At 37.8% G+C, this 15,448-nt stretch overlaps 2 protein-coding genes across 8 annotated transcripts in view; one reads left to right on the top strand and one right to left on the bottom strand.

Moving 5' to 3' along the window:
- The window catches only part of HPS3 (HPS3 biogenesis of lysosomal organelles complex 2 subunit 1), a 38,025-nt gene that overhangs the window by 18,331 nt on the left and 4,246 nt on the right, over positions 1-15,448 (top strand). For 4 of the 5 annotated variants that reach the window (XR_003609204.2, XR_003609205.2, XM_028103035.2 and 1 more), the window contains exons 7-15: positions 1,391-1,545; positions 3,558-3,666; positions 5,553-5,734; positions 6,824-7,004; positions 7,919-8,152; positions 9,462-9,647; positions 9,987-10,175; positions 11,406-11,513; positions 15,138-15,344. Coding sequence is in view for 3 of the 5 variants with exons in the window: in XM_028103035.2 (XP_027958836.1) it covers positions 1,391-1,545; positions 3,558-3,666; positions 5,553-5,734; positions 6,824-7,004; positions 7,919-8,152; positions 9,462-9,647; positions 9,987-10,175; positions 11,406-11,513; positions 15,138-15,344 (1,551 nt within the window). In the remaining 2 variants the exon portion in view is untranslated. Of the gene's footprint in view, positions 1-1,390; positions 1,546-3,557; positions 3,667-5,552; positions 5,735-6,823; positions 7,005-7,918; positions 8,153-9,461; positions 9,648-9,986; positions 10,176-11,405; positions 11,514-15,137; positions 15,345-15,448 lie in introns of those variants that run through there. The other variant, XM_028103037.2, reaches the window with a different exon arrangement.
- The window catches only part of LOC114208972 (ceruloplasmin), a 57,834-nt gene continuing 52,133 nt past the window's right edge, over positions 9,748-15,448 (bottom strand). For 2 of the 3 annotated variants that reach the window (XR_003609202.2, XM_028103031.2), the window contains 2 exons: positions 14,042-14,146; positions 10,088-10,172 (listed from right to left, as the gene is read on the bottom strand). Coding sequence is in view for 2 of the 3 variants with exons in the window: in XM_028103031.2 (XP_027958832.1) it covers positions 14,043-14,146 (104 nt within the window). In the remaining variant the exon portion in view is untranslated. Of the gene's footprint in view, positions 10,173-14,041; positions 14,147-15,448 lie in introns of all 3 variants that reach the window. The other variant, XM_028103034.2, reaches the window with a different exon arrangement.

The following is a 15,448-nucleotide window of genomic DNA, read 5'->3' as shown; positions in this document are numbered from 1 at the left end:
CACATAGACTTTTCAAGAGCGTATTTTAGAAATAAAGGTTATTTCCCTAGTAAAAATGGAAAGCCAACAGATTCTTTGTCCCTCTCTCCTTCTCCCCACACCTTGCTTTGCTTTTTTGTTTTCTGTTTTTCAAACCTCAGAAAGACATAGGCTTACATAGGTGGTGATGCTGCAGTGAGGGATACATAATAGATTGAGGTAGGTTCAATCTGCATTTGAAATTAAATCATGTTGTAGGTCTTCTCAGAGTCTCCTAAAACCAGAGGGAAGGAACAAGGAAGAGAGGGAGGGAGATAAGAAGAGAGATGGGCAGCTAGCTGGTGGGGGATGCTGCCCTTGAGGCCAGTCCTCTTGAAGGTGGCAAAGGGAAGGACAGTGATGATCACACTTCATGGCTCCCCCTTTCCTGGGACTCTACCATTCTGAAATCCTAGCTACAACCTGAACCAGCACACGTTTAGCCCTCTTGCCGACTCAGACTTTGGGAGCCATGGCGTCTGAGAAAGATTTTACAACCTCAGAATGTGGTCCAAAGTGTACATCTTACCTCCCTTTCCTCTGAGATTCTGTCTCCTCAGCACTAGCTAAGGCCATCTTATCTATTCTTAGGAATGAAAAAATAGATGGAGATGTTGCCCCAATCGCTTTGCACAAAAGGACAGTGAAGATGACCTCAGAACCCAAATAGTGTTAATGGAAGAGAGGCCTGACAGTATCATTTTGTGAGCTCTCAGGAACAGCTCTTCTCTTACCTTATCCATTATACTTGATTAGTGCTCCCTTACAGGGACAGGAGCCTGGCTCCTCGGCCAGGATTTCCTCCCCTTTACCTGACATACCCAGCCAGTCATCCATTCCAGGCAATGTTTCCACCTAAGGAGCTAACAGTCGGGCCATCTGAACATGCAAGCATTTCTCTTCCCTGTACACCCATCCACTAAGAAACGATTTATGTTCTCTCTGTGCCATAGAATGACCTTTTATAGTGTCTGATTTTTCCTAGAAACCACATTGGGCCATATCCCTGAGCCAGCCCACTGTTAGTGGGGATTTCTCTAGGTGCAGGTTACCAGCCCACAGGTGTGCTCCGAGAGCCACTCTCTAAGCCACACAGGAGTTCCCACAGCTGCAAGGGGCTCAAGTGCACCTGCTATCTGCATTCACTCAGTCAGCAAATACTGAGTAGCTCTTCGGCAGGCACATATGTAACAGGTAGTTGGTTACATAACTTTAGACAGGAAAACCTCCTGCTCTAATAAGGTTAGGAATTCAGATTTTTTTTTGGAGGGGGGTGGACAGGGGAGCAGGACAAATAAACAGACTGGTTTTTGAAGGTTAAAGTTCATGTACATTTATTCCTTGGTTAAATTTGTGATTTTTCCTTTACTAGGCTTGCCCACCTGTCAGTATGGATGTCTGTGCTTTAAGAATACAGCTTTTCATAGGCTTGAAAGCCATTTGTCACTTTAAAAACCACCTGATACTTTTGACCAAGGCAGACCCTGAGGCCATTCCAGAGAGAAGAGAATCACCCAAGAGGCTTCTGTAAGCATCCCCACACTTCCACACATTCCTGCCAACGTTTCTGGAAAGAACTGTTACTGGTATATTTTGTGCGTGTCCTAGTTTATCTTTTTAAAAATCAAAACAAAACTTTGAATGATTAGATGGTTTGTCTATGTTGTTTTTTTTTTTTTTCCCAGAGAAGGAAAAGAAGGTTCTAGTGGTCTCCATACTATCCTTTATATTAACCTTGGAATTTTAGAAGAAAATGGATTATAAAGTAGTTCCAATAAAAATCTGTGTAATTTTAGAGAAGTTAAAGTGTAATTAATAGGAAAGACAGAGCCTCTAATGTTAATCCAAACTACAAGGCTCTTTACCACTTTTTTCTTTTTTTCTTTGACCTTTCAGTGGTTATGTTTTTATCCAAGTATTATTTTCTGGTATTTCAATTCAAAAGACATTAATAATGCATTTCTTACCTTGAAGTACATTCATGATATATAGATATGTGCTGATCGATCTTAAAATAAAATTGCATTTTGATAACACTGATCTCTGGGTGACTCTCTCGGATTTTCTGCTTTTACGTTGTTTGGGATAGAACACTTAGTTCCAGACTAGTTATGCTTTTGTTCAACATTTTCTGTTCTGTGAACTTATGAGTAGGAATTAAATGATAATGATGATGATGATTTGTATGTTCTCCTATGAATAATTTAATCAGGAAAGAAATCCGTCTGCGGAAGAGAAGCAGCTAGTGTACAGATGGTCCCATACTTATGTTAGTTTGACTTACAAGTTTTTGATTTTACAACGGTGTTGAAGGCAGTACCCATTCACTAGAAACTGTACTTCGGATTTTGAATTTGTCATACCACATGTGGTATGGTATTTTTTGGTGATGCTACGCAGTGGCAGCCATGTGATCGTGAGGGTGAACAACCAATACATTTACATCCATACTGTACCCATACAATCATTCTGTTTTTCACTCTGTACAGTAGTCAATAGATTACGTCAGATATTCAACACTTTATTATAAAATAGGCTTTGTGTTAGATGATTGCTACTGTAAGTGTTCTGAGCAAGTTTAAGGTAGGCTCGGCTAAGCTCTGATGTTTGAGAGGTTAGGTGTATCTGATTTATGGTATTTTCAATTTTTCGTGGGTTTATTGGGAGGTAGCCTCACCGTAGGTCAAGGAAGAGCTGTATTTCTAGTCAAACTGGTTTTTATTTTTAACATAAGTTTTTGCTTTTTTAAATTTTTTGTGCCTGTGCTTTGTCCCACCAACAGGAATAATCAGAGGTTGATTTGGGTAACTGGTCACTCAGAGCATGCACGGGATGGCCTGAGACTGACTGATTCTAAAAGCTTTCTGGCAAGAGGAAGAACAATTTGCAATCTTGCAAATTATTGACATTTTATTGTAATTGGACATTTTAAAAAATTCTATTTTTAAGTGATTTAAAAAAAAATCCTAACCTATTTGAAAGTTTCTTTGGTCAGAGGTCTACATTTTAAAAGATTGTATACTAAAGAAAATGCATCACATATTGAAAGCAAGAGATAAGAGAGTGCTTGAACCCATGGTTATATGTGTCTTGCGTGTTTTCCCAGCAACCCTGAGTGTTTTGCCTCGTGTTCTGTTGCAGCTTCTGCTTAGATTGGTGACATAGGCGTGCTGGACTCCTGCAGGCCATGTGCACGAGAGATACTGGGCACAGACACTCTCACAGCCAAGTCTTTCTTCCTTTTGAGGGGTCTTGCCTGTTCTTTGAGCATTTTGCCCATTTAAGAATTCTTGTGGAATAAATTGGAAGCAATTGGTTTGTCAGTACATGAGAGCTGTTGAATTTTAAATGCTGTAGGCCTATGTAGCATTGTGAACTAATGTTGTATAAAAATCCACTGTACAGATAATCACTGAAGAAAATACTAAATGAAAATGATTGCATAAATCTTTATAGGTGTCCAATATTTACCATTTAAGATTGCCATTTATTAATTCTGTGTCTTATCCTGTAATTCTTATCTTTTGTTTTGCTTTTAGTTCTAGAAAAGGAACCAGTGGTAAGCTTAAAACACCTCCTGTAGCTGAGGCTGGGTGGAATTTGTATATTGTGGATACGATCTCACCAGTGCAACTGTACAAAGAAATGGTACTCCTTTCAGACTTCCAATTCTTATTTGTAGAAATTTAGAGTCAAAGCAATGCCCCCATATTGATTCTAATGATCGCACATTCAGAGTGCCACAGCCAACCAACTTTCAAGCTCCGTCTGGCAGTAGAGTGTGGATCTTTAGTCACCTTCTCGTTTTCAGAGCTCCTGACATTTGAGGAGCCAGTAGAAATTCCGTTCACTAAAATAAGACTTCCTTATTCATACCCACCCTCCAAAGAGGACAGATTAACCAGTCTAAGCATAAATAGCCTTTGACCTTTACTTTGAACCCTAGCAAAGAGAACCAGGAAATGGAGCTGAAAGAAATCTTAGATCATTTATCCCCATCTCACTCTATGAAATATTAGCAGATTGTCTTAGGGCCTGCGCACCTGCAGCATTGTCTGTTGGGTAGTGGCCCAGAGGGGGGCACCCTTCTTCCTTTTTTAAGAGTGACAGCTGCCAATTCATTACTTGCAATTTTTTTAACTCTTTATTTTGAAATAATTTAAAACTTACAGAGAAGTTGCAAGGATAAGAATAGTAGAAATAAAACCCTGTTATATTCTCCACACAGATTCACCCATAGTCAACATTTTACCCCTTTTGCTTCTCTCTTTCTCTCTCTTTTTTTGTGCTTTTGCACTTTCTAAACACACACACACACACACACACACACACACCCTCCCCCCCCACCCCCCCCCCCCCCCGCCCCAGCCCACATGCCACGATCCATTGGAAGGTAATTTTCATGCTTCAGAGCCTAATGCCCCTAAATACCTCACTGTATGTTTCCTAAGAATCCGGGTACTTGTTTACATCACTGAAGTACCGACAAATGCTTAATAAATTTAACAGGACACATATTCCAATGTTGCAGTTGACTCAGTTATGACCTACTAGTATCTCCCTTCTCCAGTACAGGGGCCAGTCTAACATCAGGTAGGGCATTTAATTATGATGTCTCTTTGGCCTCCTTTAATCCAGAATAACTTCATAGCCTTTATTTTTTATGGCATAGACATTTTTGAAAATAAATTTTTGCCCCTCCACCTTTTAAAATTTTTTATTATTTATTTTCTTCTTGTTTAGATTCAGGTTATGTATGCTCATTCTCAGCCAGAACATTACATAGGTGACGTTGTGTCTTTTTCAGGGTGTTACATCAGGAGGCACATGATATCTGTGCCCCTCATTGGTGATGTTAATTTTGATCATCAGGTCAAGGTTTTGCCTGATTTGTCCCTGGCATTTTAATGCTGATAATTATATTGGCTTTGCCCTGTCCTTTTAATCTTGCTTAATTGAAAGTCTTAAAACTTAATGTAGATGATTCGCTTGCTGGAATCTGAAAATGCTGATGGACTCAGATTAGCTAGTGATAATTTTAATAAGCTCACTGTGGGTTATAGAAATAGGCCAAGTAGAACCTAAATTTACTGACTGGAAGCATAATAAAGGAAGCATAGTCAGTCTGAATTTAAGATTTAAATCACAGAACTGAAAAAAGTTAACTGTTTCACATATGTTTGTTAGCCTTATTGAACTATGAACAAATTATTGCTAAGTTAACAGTGTTATTAGTATTACAGTGTTATTTGTACCTTCTCTAGTGCTTAGCACTGTTTAACAAGGGAATGTTTACAGTCATGTATGTATTAAGCTGGCTCATGGATTGTGGGGGAAAAGAACCTATCAGAATGATAGGTCCTATCAGAATGATAGGACCTATCAGAATGATAAATAACCACTTTTTAGTTTTTTAGGATTTAATGTGTATAAATATGAACTCTACTAACAAAATATATAGATATTCTTAAGAACCAGGAAACTTTTGGGTGTGTTTCTGCAGCAATATTAGCTGCTGGCCTTTTTTGTTTCAGGTAGACTACAGTAATACCTACAAGACTGCAAAAACCCAGAGCTGCATCCACCTTCTTAGCGAGGCTCATCTGTTAGTGAGGGCTGCCTTGATGGATGCCAGTCAGTTGGAACCTGGAGAAAAAACAGAGCTTTTGGAAGCATTTAAAGAAAGCTGTGGGCATCTTGGAGACTGCTACAGCAGGTTGGTGATGCTTCTTAGAAACTTGTTAGAGAAGCCATCTTGAGCTTTGGGTGTAGGTACTAGCTTTTCCATCTCTGGTAGCTACCTGATGAATGGGGGAATGAATGAGGGGAGGAGATTCATTTATTCATTTATTCCGTCAGCATTTGTTGAGCACATACTGTGTGCCAGGTACTGTGCTAAGCTTAGAGTCACAAAGATGAACATGACGGTTTCCTACCTTCAAAAGGAGTTACAATTTATTAGATGAACAATGACTCTCCAGTTCATGAGTCTCCCTCCACTTAATTTAGGAATTAAATTTCTTTCAGGCCTTCTAGGCCTGCTCATGACCATGAAAATCCCAGAGACAGCCGTTATTACTAGTTTATTGCCTGTTTGCCTTCAGAGGGAGATACCGTTTGGTCGGTCTGTGACTTTAATCTTTTTTTTTTATTTCTTTTATTTTTTTTTAAGATTTTTATTTATTTATTTGAGAGAGAGAATGAGATAGAGAGAGAGAGTATGAGAGGGGGGAGGGTCAGAGGGAGAAGCAGACTCCCTGCCGAGCAGGGAACAGGATGCGGGACTCCATCCAGGGACTCCAGGATCATGACCTGAGCCGAAGGCAGTCGCCTAACCAACTGAGCCACCCACGCGCCCCTGTGACTTTAATCTTAGTAGTCAGTGCTTTTATGATTTCAGAAAAGGACTGGGATGAATAGTGGTTTTACTTTTTGAGATGGCCTTTATAGATTTTTTTGTGTATGATTATTTCAAAGGCTTACTCGACCCACGGGAATGATTATAAATTAATAAAACAGACTTTTCGTGCCTATTAACACCATTATTTTAGAGCCACATTAAAAATCCTAAAATTCACTTAATGAATTATTTTTCTATTTTTGTTATGAGCAGACAAAAAGAAACTGTATTAATTAGAATGACTTTACAGAATAAAACTTAGAACTTGTTCCAACTACTAATGGAAGTAGGAGTATTTTGAGATTTATGTCATCCGGAAAGCATTATCTGTTTTATTATCAAATGCGTTAGGCATCCAGGCTTAAAAATGACAAATTTGAGGTTTTTTTACTTCCTTCCCTTTAGGCTTGACACCCAGCATTCCCACCTTGCCTTGCCATACTATAAGATGTCTGGTTTGTCTATGGCCGAAGTTCTAACCCGAGCGGACTGGGTACTAGAGGATGGATTGCAGAAATACGAGAGGGGATTAATCTTTTACATTAATCATTCACTTTATGAAAACCTGGATGAAGAATTAAGTGAAGTTAATATAGTTTTCTATTTACTTATATCAACCTTCGTAACTTTTCATGTTAGCGATTTATTTCATGTGATACTGTTTTAGAAGTCAGGTTCCAAATATTTTTCTTTGGAATTATTTTCTTCTTTTCCTAAGAAGGTAATGAATGTGTCCTTTTCTTCATTAATAATCCTAGAATTATAGCTTGGAAAATAACTTATAATCAATCACCTTCTCCTACTTTCTCATTATATAGATAGAAGAATGTGGTCCATTGTGGTTGAGTGACCTGCCCAGTGTGACAGGAGCATATCTTTAGAAGAATGACACACATACCACCCCAGGGCCTTCCCTTCCTTCTCATCCGCAGCCCTTTGCACAACCCTAGTTCTCCCAAATTCCAAGTGTCCAAAGCTTCACTTACGAAGTCCTGACCCAGCGACCTTGAGACATTGCTAAGCCTTATTTTTAGCCCCTATGTATTTTTAAAAAGAATTGAGTGCAAATATGCAAAGCTGGACATTGGGAGACCAAATGTTTTAAGATTTTGAGAGAAAAGAAATTTTTTTGTATACATTACCTCATTAAGTATATTTTGTCCTAAGCTGTTATTTTTAAATGGACTTTTAAGTGTAATTTAATCAAATCTTTAATGTCTTCTTTTGAACTCTTGTTAAAATGAGAAATGCTAGCCACAACTCAGTACATATTTTCACTGTTTTTTCTTCATTATACCTCAGCAAAGAGATCACTTCAGGTCATCTCAGGTCTCCCACATTATCACCGTGAACTCTGTCTTTTTTAACCTAAACGTCATACTTATACTTTTGTCTCATTTGGAAGTTTATATCTTTTATATCTCTTTTTTTCATTTTTGCTGATTTTGTTGCATTCTGTTGGTTAACTGACCTTTTATTTCTTATTCATGTTCACTAAAGGAATTAGCAGCAAAAGTGGTCCAGATGTTCCACGTGGCTGAGCCAAAGCAACTGCCCCATATTCTCTGTAGTCCTTCTATGAAGAATATTAATCCTTTAACTGCCATGAGCTATCTAAGCAAGCTGGATACTTCTGGGTTTTCATCAATCTTAGTGACATTGACCAAAGCAGCAATGGCTCTGAAAATGGGGGATCTTGACATGCATAGAAATGAAATGAAAAGCCATCCAGAGGTACAGTGCCCTGCCTGGTATTAGCAGCAGGCTGAAACAGGACCTGGTAGTCCTACGTTGTTTAGCTTTCTTCTGGCTTCTGTCTAGTTCATTTCTTCTTAGTCGTAAAGGAAAATAGACTTAATGTTAGAAAAGAAGTGACCCAAAGTGGGAGTGTTTGGGCTTTGGATCTGGTAAATGAAAAAAAAATAAGAATGATCAGTGGTAGCAATGGGTATCCAAAGACCTCTCAACTTTGCGTCAGGTACTTTTAGAGCACAGTACTTGGTACTAAAGAATATACAGGCTCTATCCTGAGCTGACAGGCTGATCTAGCATGAGGGATATGGTATGTCCACTGAAACAGAACAGAGTGATGTGTGTTCAAGTACAGCAAGTGGGATGTTAACCATGAGCCTTAGGAGTCTAGTAGTGGAGGAAATGGCCTGCACTTGGGAAAATCACAAATTACGTTATGGAAGATTAGCGTTTGAATGATATCAAAGAAAAGGTAGCTTTTCTTTCGAAGAGAGCCCATTTAGAGTCATGAGCCAAAGATGTTAATCATTAGGGGAGGAAATTAAAAGATAATGTTAATTGAGCACGTATTACGTCCCAGGTCTATTCTAAGCCCCTTGTATATGCTATCTTATTTAATTCTTGCAACAGTGCTATAAGTTAGATGCTTTTATTATACCTGTTATAAAGATGAGGGAACTAAGACAGAGGATAAATGAGTTGTCCAAGATCACTTAGCTGGTGAGTGTTTGAGCCAGGGTTTCGAGCAGGCAATATGGCTTCTCATCCTGTGCTCCTATTCTGTTGTTTTGTTGCCTGTGGACAAATGCCCACAGTATGATGTTAGTTTCTAAAACAAGAGAGCAGAAGTGTTTTATCATTGTACAAATGACATGTTTTGTTAGATGAAGAGAGCGAGTCAACATTGAGGTCTCCTTTGCTTTGAAGAGTACAGTTTTAGAAAGATGAATTTTCTTAAGATATATTCTTTTTATATTCTTAAGGTATGTTATTTTTATTTTTTTTTAATTTTTTATTGTTATGTTAATCACCATAGGTATGTTATTTTTAAACAAGTAGACTTAAATATAAAGCTCTCTACAAAAATGGGGTATCCTGATGCTTAATTAAATATTAATAACTTCTTCAAAGACAGTTAACAATGATGTCCCGCTTAGAGTGAGAACTTGTAGTTAAAGAAAAATTGAGATTGAGTATTAATAGTTTACCCATGAACCTTGAATGCACTGGCATGTATTTTCAAGATGAATACAATGTATATTTTGATCCTAAATTTCTTGTTTATCTGAAGATGAAGTTGGTATGTGGCTTCATTCTGGAACCTCGACTATTGATTCAACAGAGAAAGGGACAGATTGTTCCAACTGAGCTTGCAGCACACTTGAAGGACACTCAGCCTGGACTGCTTGTGGCTTCAGTTCTGGGCTTACAGAAGAACAACAAAATTGGAATTGAAGAAGCAGATTCCTTCTTTAAGGTTTGTCACTTTCAAAATGCAATGGTTCTGGGTAGGCTGATAAAATTGGTGGGGGGACAGGAAGCAGAATAAGAGACTGAGTTTTCATTTGTTTATTGAAAAAAAAGACACGTAACAAATATATAAAAGTACACATTAAAAGGATGTATCTAGAAAAATTCCATTCATGCAACCTAGAATCTGTTTTCTGTTAAAATATTTCAATCTATTTTGCCATGGCACTAATGCTAATGATAAATTATTAAATGCATGGCCTACATGATGGAGTGCTACTCAGACTAGCTATAACTTGATCAATAATATATTTATCTGGGATATGGCGGCTTCACTGTTTTCAAGGTGCTTTGTGGTAAGGACGAAGATATCATCCCGCAGCTCTTGGTAGACCTTTGGGAAGCTCAGCTCGTAGCAGGTCTTCCAGATGTGGTTCTCCAGGAACTCTTTTTTAAGCTCACATCTCAGTACATCTGGAGATTATCCAAGAGGCAGCCCCCTGACACCATACCATTGCGAACATCAGAGGATCTGGTGAGAGAATAGAATAATATATTAAATTAAACTTGTACACTACACATTATAGTAGTGTACCTTGTGATTTTTAATGGCTTAGAATCAAACCTAATTTATATTAACAGATATCTTATAAGCAGGAATGAAAAATACACTTAAATCTTGTCCATGAGTAAAGTTTCTTGCATTTTAAATAATTTTGTTTTGTAATGACTGCCCCCTACTGCTCCTATATTACTTACTTGCAGTGGTACCTCAGTAGACAAAGCATAGAGGAGGGGCTTTCCCTCCAAACATGTCTGCACTCCCTCAGGGGATAGTTCCAAAGTAGAACACAAGAAAAAACACATTTGCAGACTCCCTGGTGGGAGAGGAACTGCAGAAGTCTTGTGGGAGGGAGACTTTCTAACTGGACTCATTTCCTGTCAGCTGCACACACAAGAGCTATTCTGTAGCCTTTGCAGGAGCCTTAACAACTCTGCTTTACCACTTCCTGTCCCCTTCTCCCTCTAGCCCTTAATGCCTGTCGTGGATGCCACACCTAATGTGGGTTCACTGGAAAAGTTGCCGACTTCATGAATAAGGGGGCTTTATGGGAATTGTCTTGAGAACTTATGGAAGAGATTTTGCCTAACAAGGAAAGTAGTAGAAATAAAAATTCCAATATTACTGTTAACTTTTTTTGAGTAAAATTAGCTTAAAAGCAGTTTTGCTTTTTTTGCTAGAAAGTGTTTCTTAGGAATATTTTAAAATTTAAAATGTAAGGAACTATTGGGGCACTTGGGTGGCTCAGTCGGTTAAACATCTGACTTCGGCTCAGGTCATGATCTCAGGGTCCTGGGATTGAGCCCTCTGTTGGGCTCTGTGCTCAGCGGGGAGTCTGGAGTCAGTTGGCTTGCTCTCTCCCTCTGGGCTCCCCCCTTCACTCCTGCATGTGCTCTCTCTCTGTCTCTCAAATAAATAAATAAAACCTTAAAAAAATAAATAAAAAATTTAAAATATATATAAAGAAATATTTAGTGCATTTTCCCCCCATTTTTGGTGCAGTTTTATTCAGTGAGAAGCAGCAAGGCTGAGACTTTTCCAGGGGCATATATTTTAAAAGACTTCTGTTCCCATTCCCAGGAAAGTGTGTACCTAACTCTGTGACAAGGCAGAAGATTAGCAATTGCTTGTTCTTTTTGGAATGGATGAAGAGAATCTTGTTTTGTTGTATTTTGTTTATGATAAATTTCTTTTACATTTTAGATTAATGCCTGTAGTCATTATGGTTTAATCTATCCATGGGTTAATGTCTTAATATCATCCGATTCCTTAGCGGATAAAAGTTATACAGAAGACCTTTCAAAATTACAGGTAAATAAAAATGCCTCCTTTTTTTATGAATATGCATATTACAATATAGTATCAGACTTAAATTTGGTAAAACCTCAGGTGTCCTGTTAATCTAGAGTGTATACTTTTTGGGGGGTGGGTAAAATCCACAGTTAGGCATACTCTGGAGGACATTCCTGCCTCTGCCTGAAACTACAGAGAGGCGGGCGGCTCCCGTTCCGGCTCCCCAAGGCTGGTTTTGTTGCCTGCAGAGAGTGAGTTCACCAGGTCACGTGACTGACTTGCTTCATTTTCAGAATGTGCTTGGAAACACTTTGTGAAATGGAAGTATGGCAAATGCTTAGCGGTGTTTTTATTGATGGCATTTATTTTTTGTTTAGTGTTCACTCATGTTAGGCCTCTAGCCCAAGGCCACCACTATCTGTCTTATAGAAAGTAGGTTAAAATAGCCAGTTTATCTGGCTCCTCAGAAGGAGTTTTAAAAAAAAAGTAAGTATGATCAGAAAATGTAGATCATCCTGCAAGAATTCTGACCATGACAGTGTTTTTGCTACAAATGAGAAATAAAGTCTACCTTTGACTTGGGGGACCAATCTGGGCTAGATGTGGATATGATTTTATTTCAGGTAGTCCTGTGGCCCAAGGACTGAATATAAACCCCACATCTGCTTTGTTTGGTCTGCTCAATATAGTGCCAACATATACAAATTGAAATTTCAAATGAAGAATTCTGAGTTTCAATTTTTTTCTTGAAAAATTCAGCAGAACTGGTAACCCTGGGCTTTCACTGCCTCTGAGACCTTAGAGTTGGAGTGAACTAGTGATTTCCCTCCTTGGTCAGTGCTCATGTTGTCCTGTCTGCCACAGTTCGAATCTCTGGGTCTGCCTGGTCCAGATATGGTGTCTGGTGTCCATTTTCCTTATACCCAGCTGCCTTCATTCATTTCCATAATCTGTTTTGGCCTGTTTAGGCTTTTGAGTTTGCAACCCCTGATTTACCCTGGGAACTGGTATAAGTGTGGTTACTGCTTATAGAAACCAAAATCTCAAGTTGGGGATGGGGTCAAGGAGGGAAGCTCAAAAGCCCATATTGCTTAGACTCAGGCTTTAGACAGGCCTGAGTTATAAATCCAGAGATGGAGTTACTTACATTCATGAAAAATTGCTGGAGAAAATTCTTGTTGGTTCATATCTCTAGTACCCTTATGATACAGAGGCTCCTTAGGGCTTAGCCTCAGATACATTAATTCAACAAATATTCCTCAAGCAGGTGCTGTAAATTTGGTCTGTGGCATTGGATAAGCCAGGCAGGGCCTTGCCCTCCCAGGATATATTACATATTTAAAATCACAATTGTAACTAGTGCTGTTAATCTTACCGGATAGAGCTTTACAGAATTTTTATAATCACTGCTTGAAAAAGTATAATTGAGTGACCTTTTAAAATTCATTTTAAAGTATTTAAAAAGAATACTTTCTTCTGGGAATCTTTGCTGTTTAAGGATAGAAATATAGTCAACCTATACTTTTAAAAATTGTTTTCCTAACAATGAATCATGGAACACTACATCAAAAACTAATGATGTAATGTATGGAGATTAACATAACATAATAAAAAAATAAAAATTCAAAAAAATTATTTTCCTAATTGTATCTTTTTCTAGATTATCTGTGGGTTGTCATTAAATAAAAAATAACCATCAAGAAACAAAAATCTCATTTGTTTTCACCCAGAGGAATAGGAGTTTCAGAATCACCTGGACAACTTTTCCAAAATTGTATGATTCCCCTCTGCCCCGCATCCCACCATCACCACACAGATTTGATATGAGTGTCTGTCTCTTATCCTCAATCACCGTTATAGTATATTTGTGCAAAACTTAAAATAAAAACAATCTATAAATCTAATGTCAAAAAGCTGCTATTTGGAAAAACACAGTAACTAGTAAATGCCCTGCCTTTTGCCATAATCATCATGGTCCCCTCCCCCACTTCCTTGCCAACCACCACTCCTTAGATTGTGTAGGTGGAGAAGATAGAGTCTGTGGGTTCCAGCCATGCAGAGTTGGCTGAGAATGAGGGATCACAGAAGGAAATAAATGTCTATGTGTTGGGTGTGGAAAGGAGCCCATTTCCAATACTGAAAACAAAGGGAGCACTCTGCTAAGGAGCACTCTGCTAAGTAACATTAAGAGTAATTTAAAGAGTAACCTTTGGGCCATTTTAAATTCAGTGACATATGTGTTGTCTGGCGTTTCTTATTTTTAAACTTGTTGATGATATGGATAAAACTAAATGAAAGTTCATGGGTAATCAATTTGTACCAAACTTTGAGTAGTTTCATTTAACCATGGTTTGGGTTACCCATGCCTTGATCCTTCCTACCCTGCCCATTATCCAAATTAATCAAAAGTGGAATATAGAAATAATCTGTGTTTTCTTTCATGTGAGAGATCCTACAAGTGGTAGATTTTCATGTTTGCTCTCTTGTTGTCAGAAATTATTTCGATGAAGGTGACTATTAAACTTGCAGGAAGGAAAGGGACCAACCTTACACTCCAAGCCATTCCTTGGTAGATATTTGGAATAAAATAATCAAGCTGACTGTAAATGAATAGGTCACATTCCATATCCTCTTGTGCGTCTGAGAAGATGCTGTAGTAAAAAGGATACAGGAAGAAGAAAAATCAGGAAATGACCATCTCATCTTTATCCAGAAGAAAGGGAAAGCAGAGATTTTTTTTTTTTTTGTGGAATGTATTTATAGTTTAAATGTTTAAAAGTAAAACACTCGTAAAGTTCTGAATACTCAAATACTACCTACTCTATGTCTTTCAGTTTGTGGCAAATAGTATTGATACAAATTATTAGTTTATTAACAATTGCTTTAGTTTTCTTAAATGTTAAATTTTTGGTTATATATGTAGTGCATGTTTATTATAGAACATTTGGAAGATACAGGAAAGTGTGAAAAAATAAAAAGTGGGCTTTGTCCTTCCATCCAATGAGCTGATCTCTGTTTCAAATTTCAAAGGCATTTCATATATGTACATGTATGTACCTGTGTAGATTGTACAAAATTGATCCCGCTCTGAATATAATTTTGTATTGACATTTTTTACTCATCATTCTGTTATGAGCATTTGCTCATTAACTAGCCTCTGAAAGTAATTTTGATGGCTGTATAATATTCCACCATATGAATGTACCATAATTTACTTATCCCTTATTTAACATAGATCCTAGTTGTTCAATATCACAATTACTCCTGAAATGAAATGGACATAAATCTTTGACCACAATGTTGATTATTTCCTTAGGATAGAGTCCTAAAACATTCCCATTAGTTTTAATTTGCCATCTATCCAAAGCAACTAAAATATGTTAGTTTAGAAATGATTGCTTTCTATTAAACGGATTTTTTTTCTTTAAACTAGAGGTGGTTTCAAGATTATTTAATACTTCAGTCTACTTAGACTTATAAATATTGTATGCATGTGCTCTAAAACCTCATTCATCTTTTTGTTTCCTTTTTTTTTTTTTTGGCAAGTGCTGTTTGGTCTTTTTAAAAAAAATTGTATTCTATATATTGTGCTTTAGTTTTTTGGGTGCCTCATTCCATAACATTTCACTTTTCTGTTCATAGTCTCTTATATGTGGTCCTTCATTTGACATAGCTTCCATTATTCCATTCCTGGAGCCACTCTCAGAAGACACTATCGCTGGCCTCAGTGTCCATGTTCTGTGTCAAACACGTTTGAAAGAGTATGAACAATGTATAGACACACTGTTAGAAAGATGCCCAGAGGCGATCATTCCATATGCTAATCACGAGCTGAAAGAAGAGAATCGGGTACGCTTTTTCAGCTTATGTCTTTTAAGCTTGATTAGTGATAATCAGATTTGATAATCTTGTTGCCTTATCTGCAAAACAGGGACAAATTCTATCAGTCCAAC

This window comes from Eumetopias jubatus, unplaced genomic scaffold, assembly GCF_037043125.1.
Source record: "Eumetopias jubatus isolate StellerSeaLion01/CBP00866 unplaced genomic scaffold, mEumJub1_p1.0 scaffold_1, whole genome shotgun sequence".
In the NCBI taxonomy this organism is placed as follows: domain Eukaryota; kingdom Metazoa; phylum Chordata; class Mammalia; order Carnivora; family Otariidae; genus Eumetopias; species Eumetopias jubatus.
The sequence above is the reverse complement of the archived record's forward strand: the minus strand, read 5'-3'. Positions and strand labels throughout refer to the sequence as shown.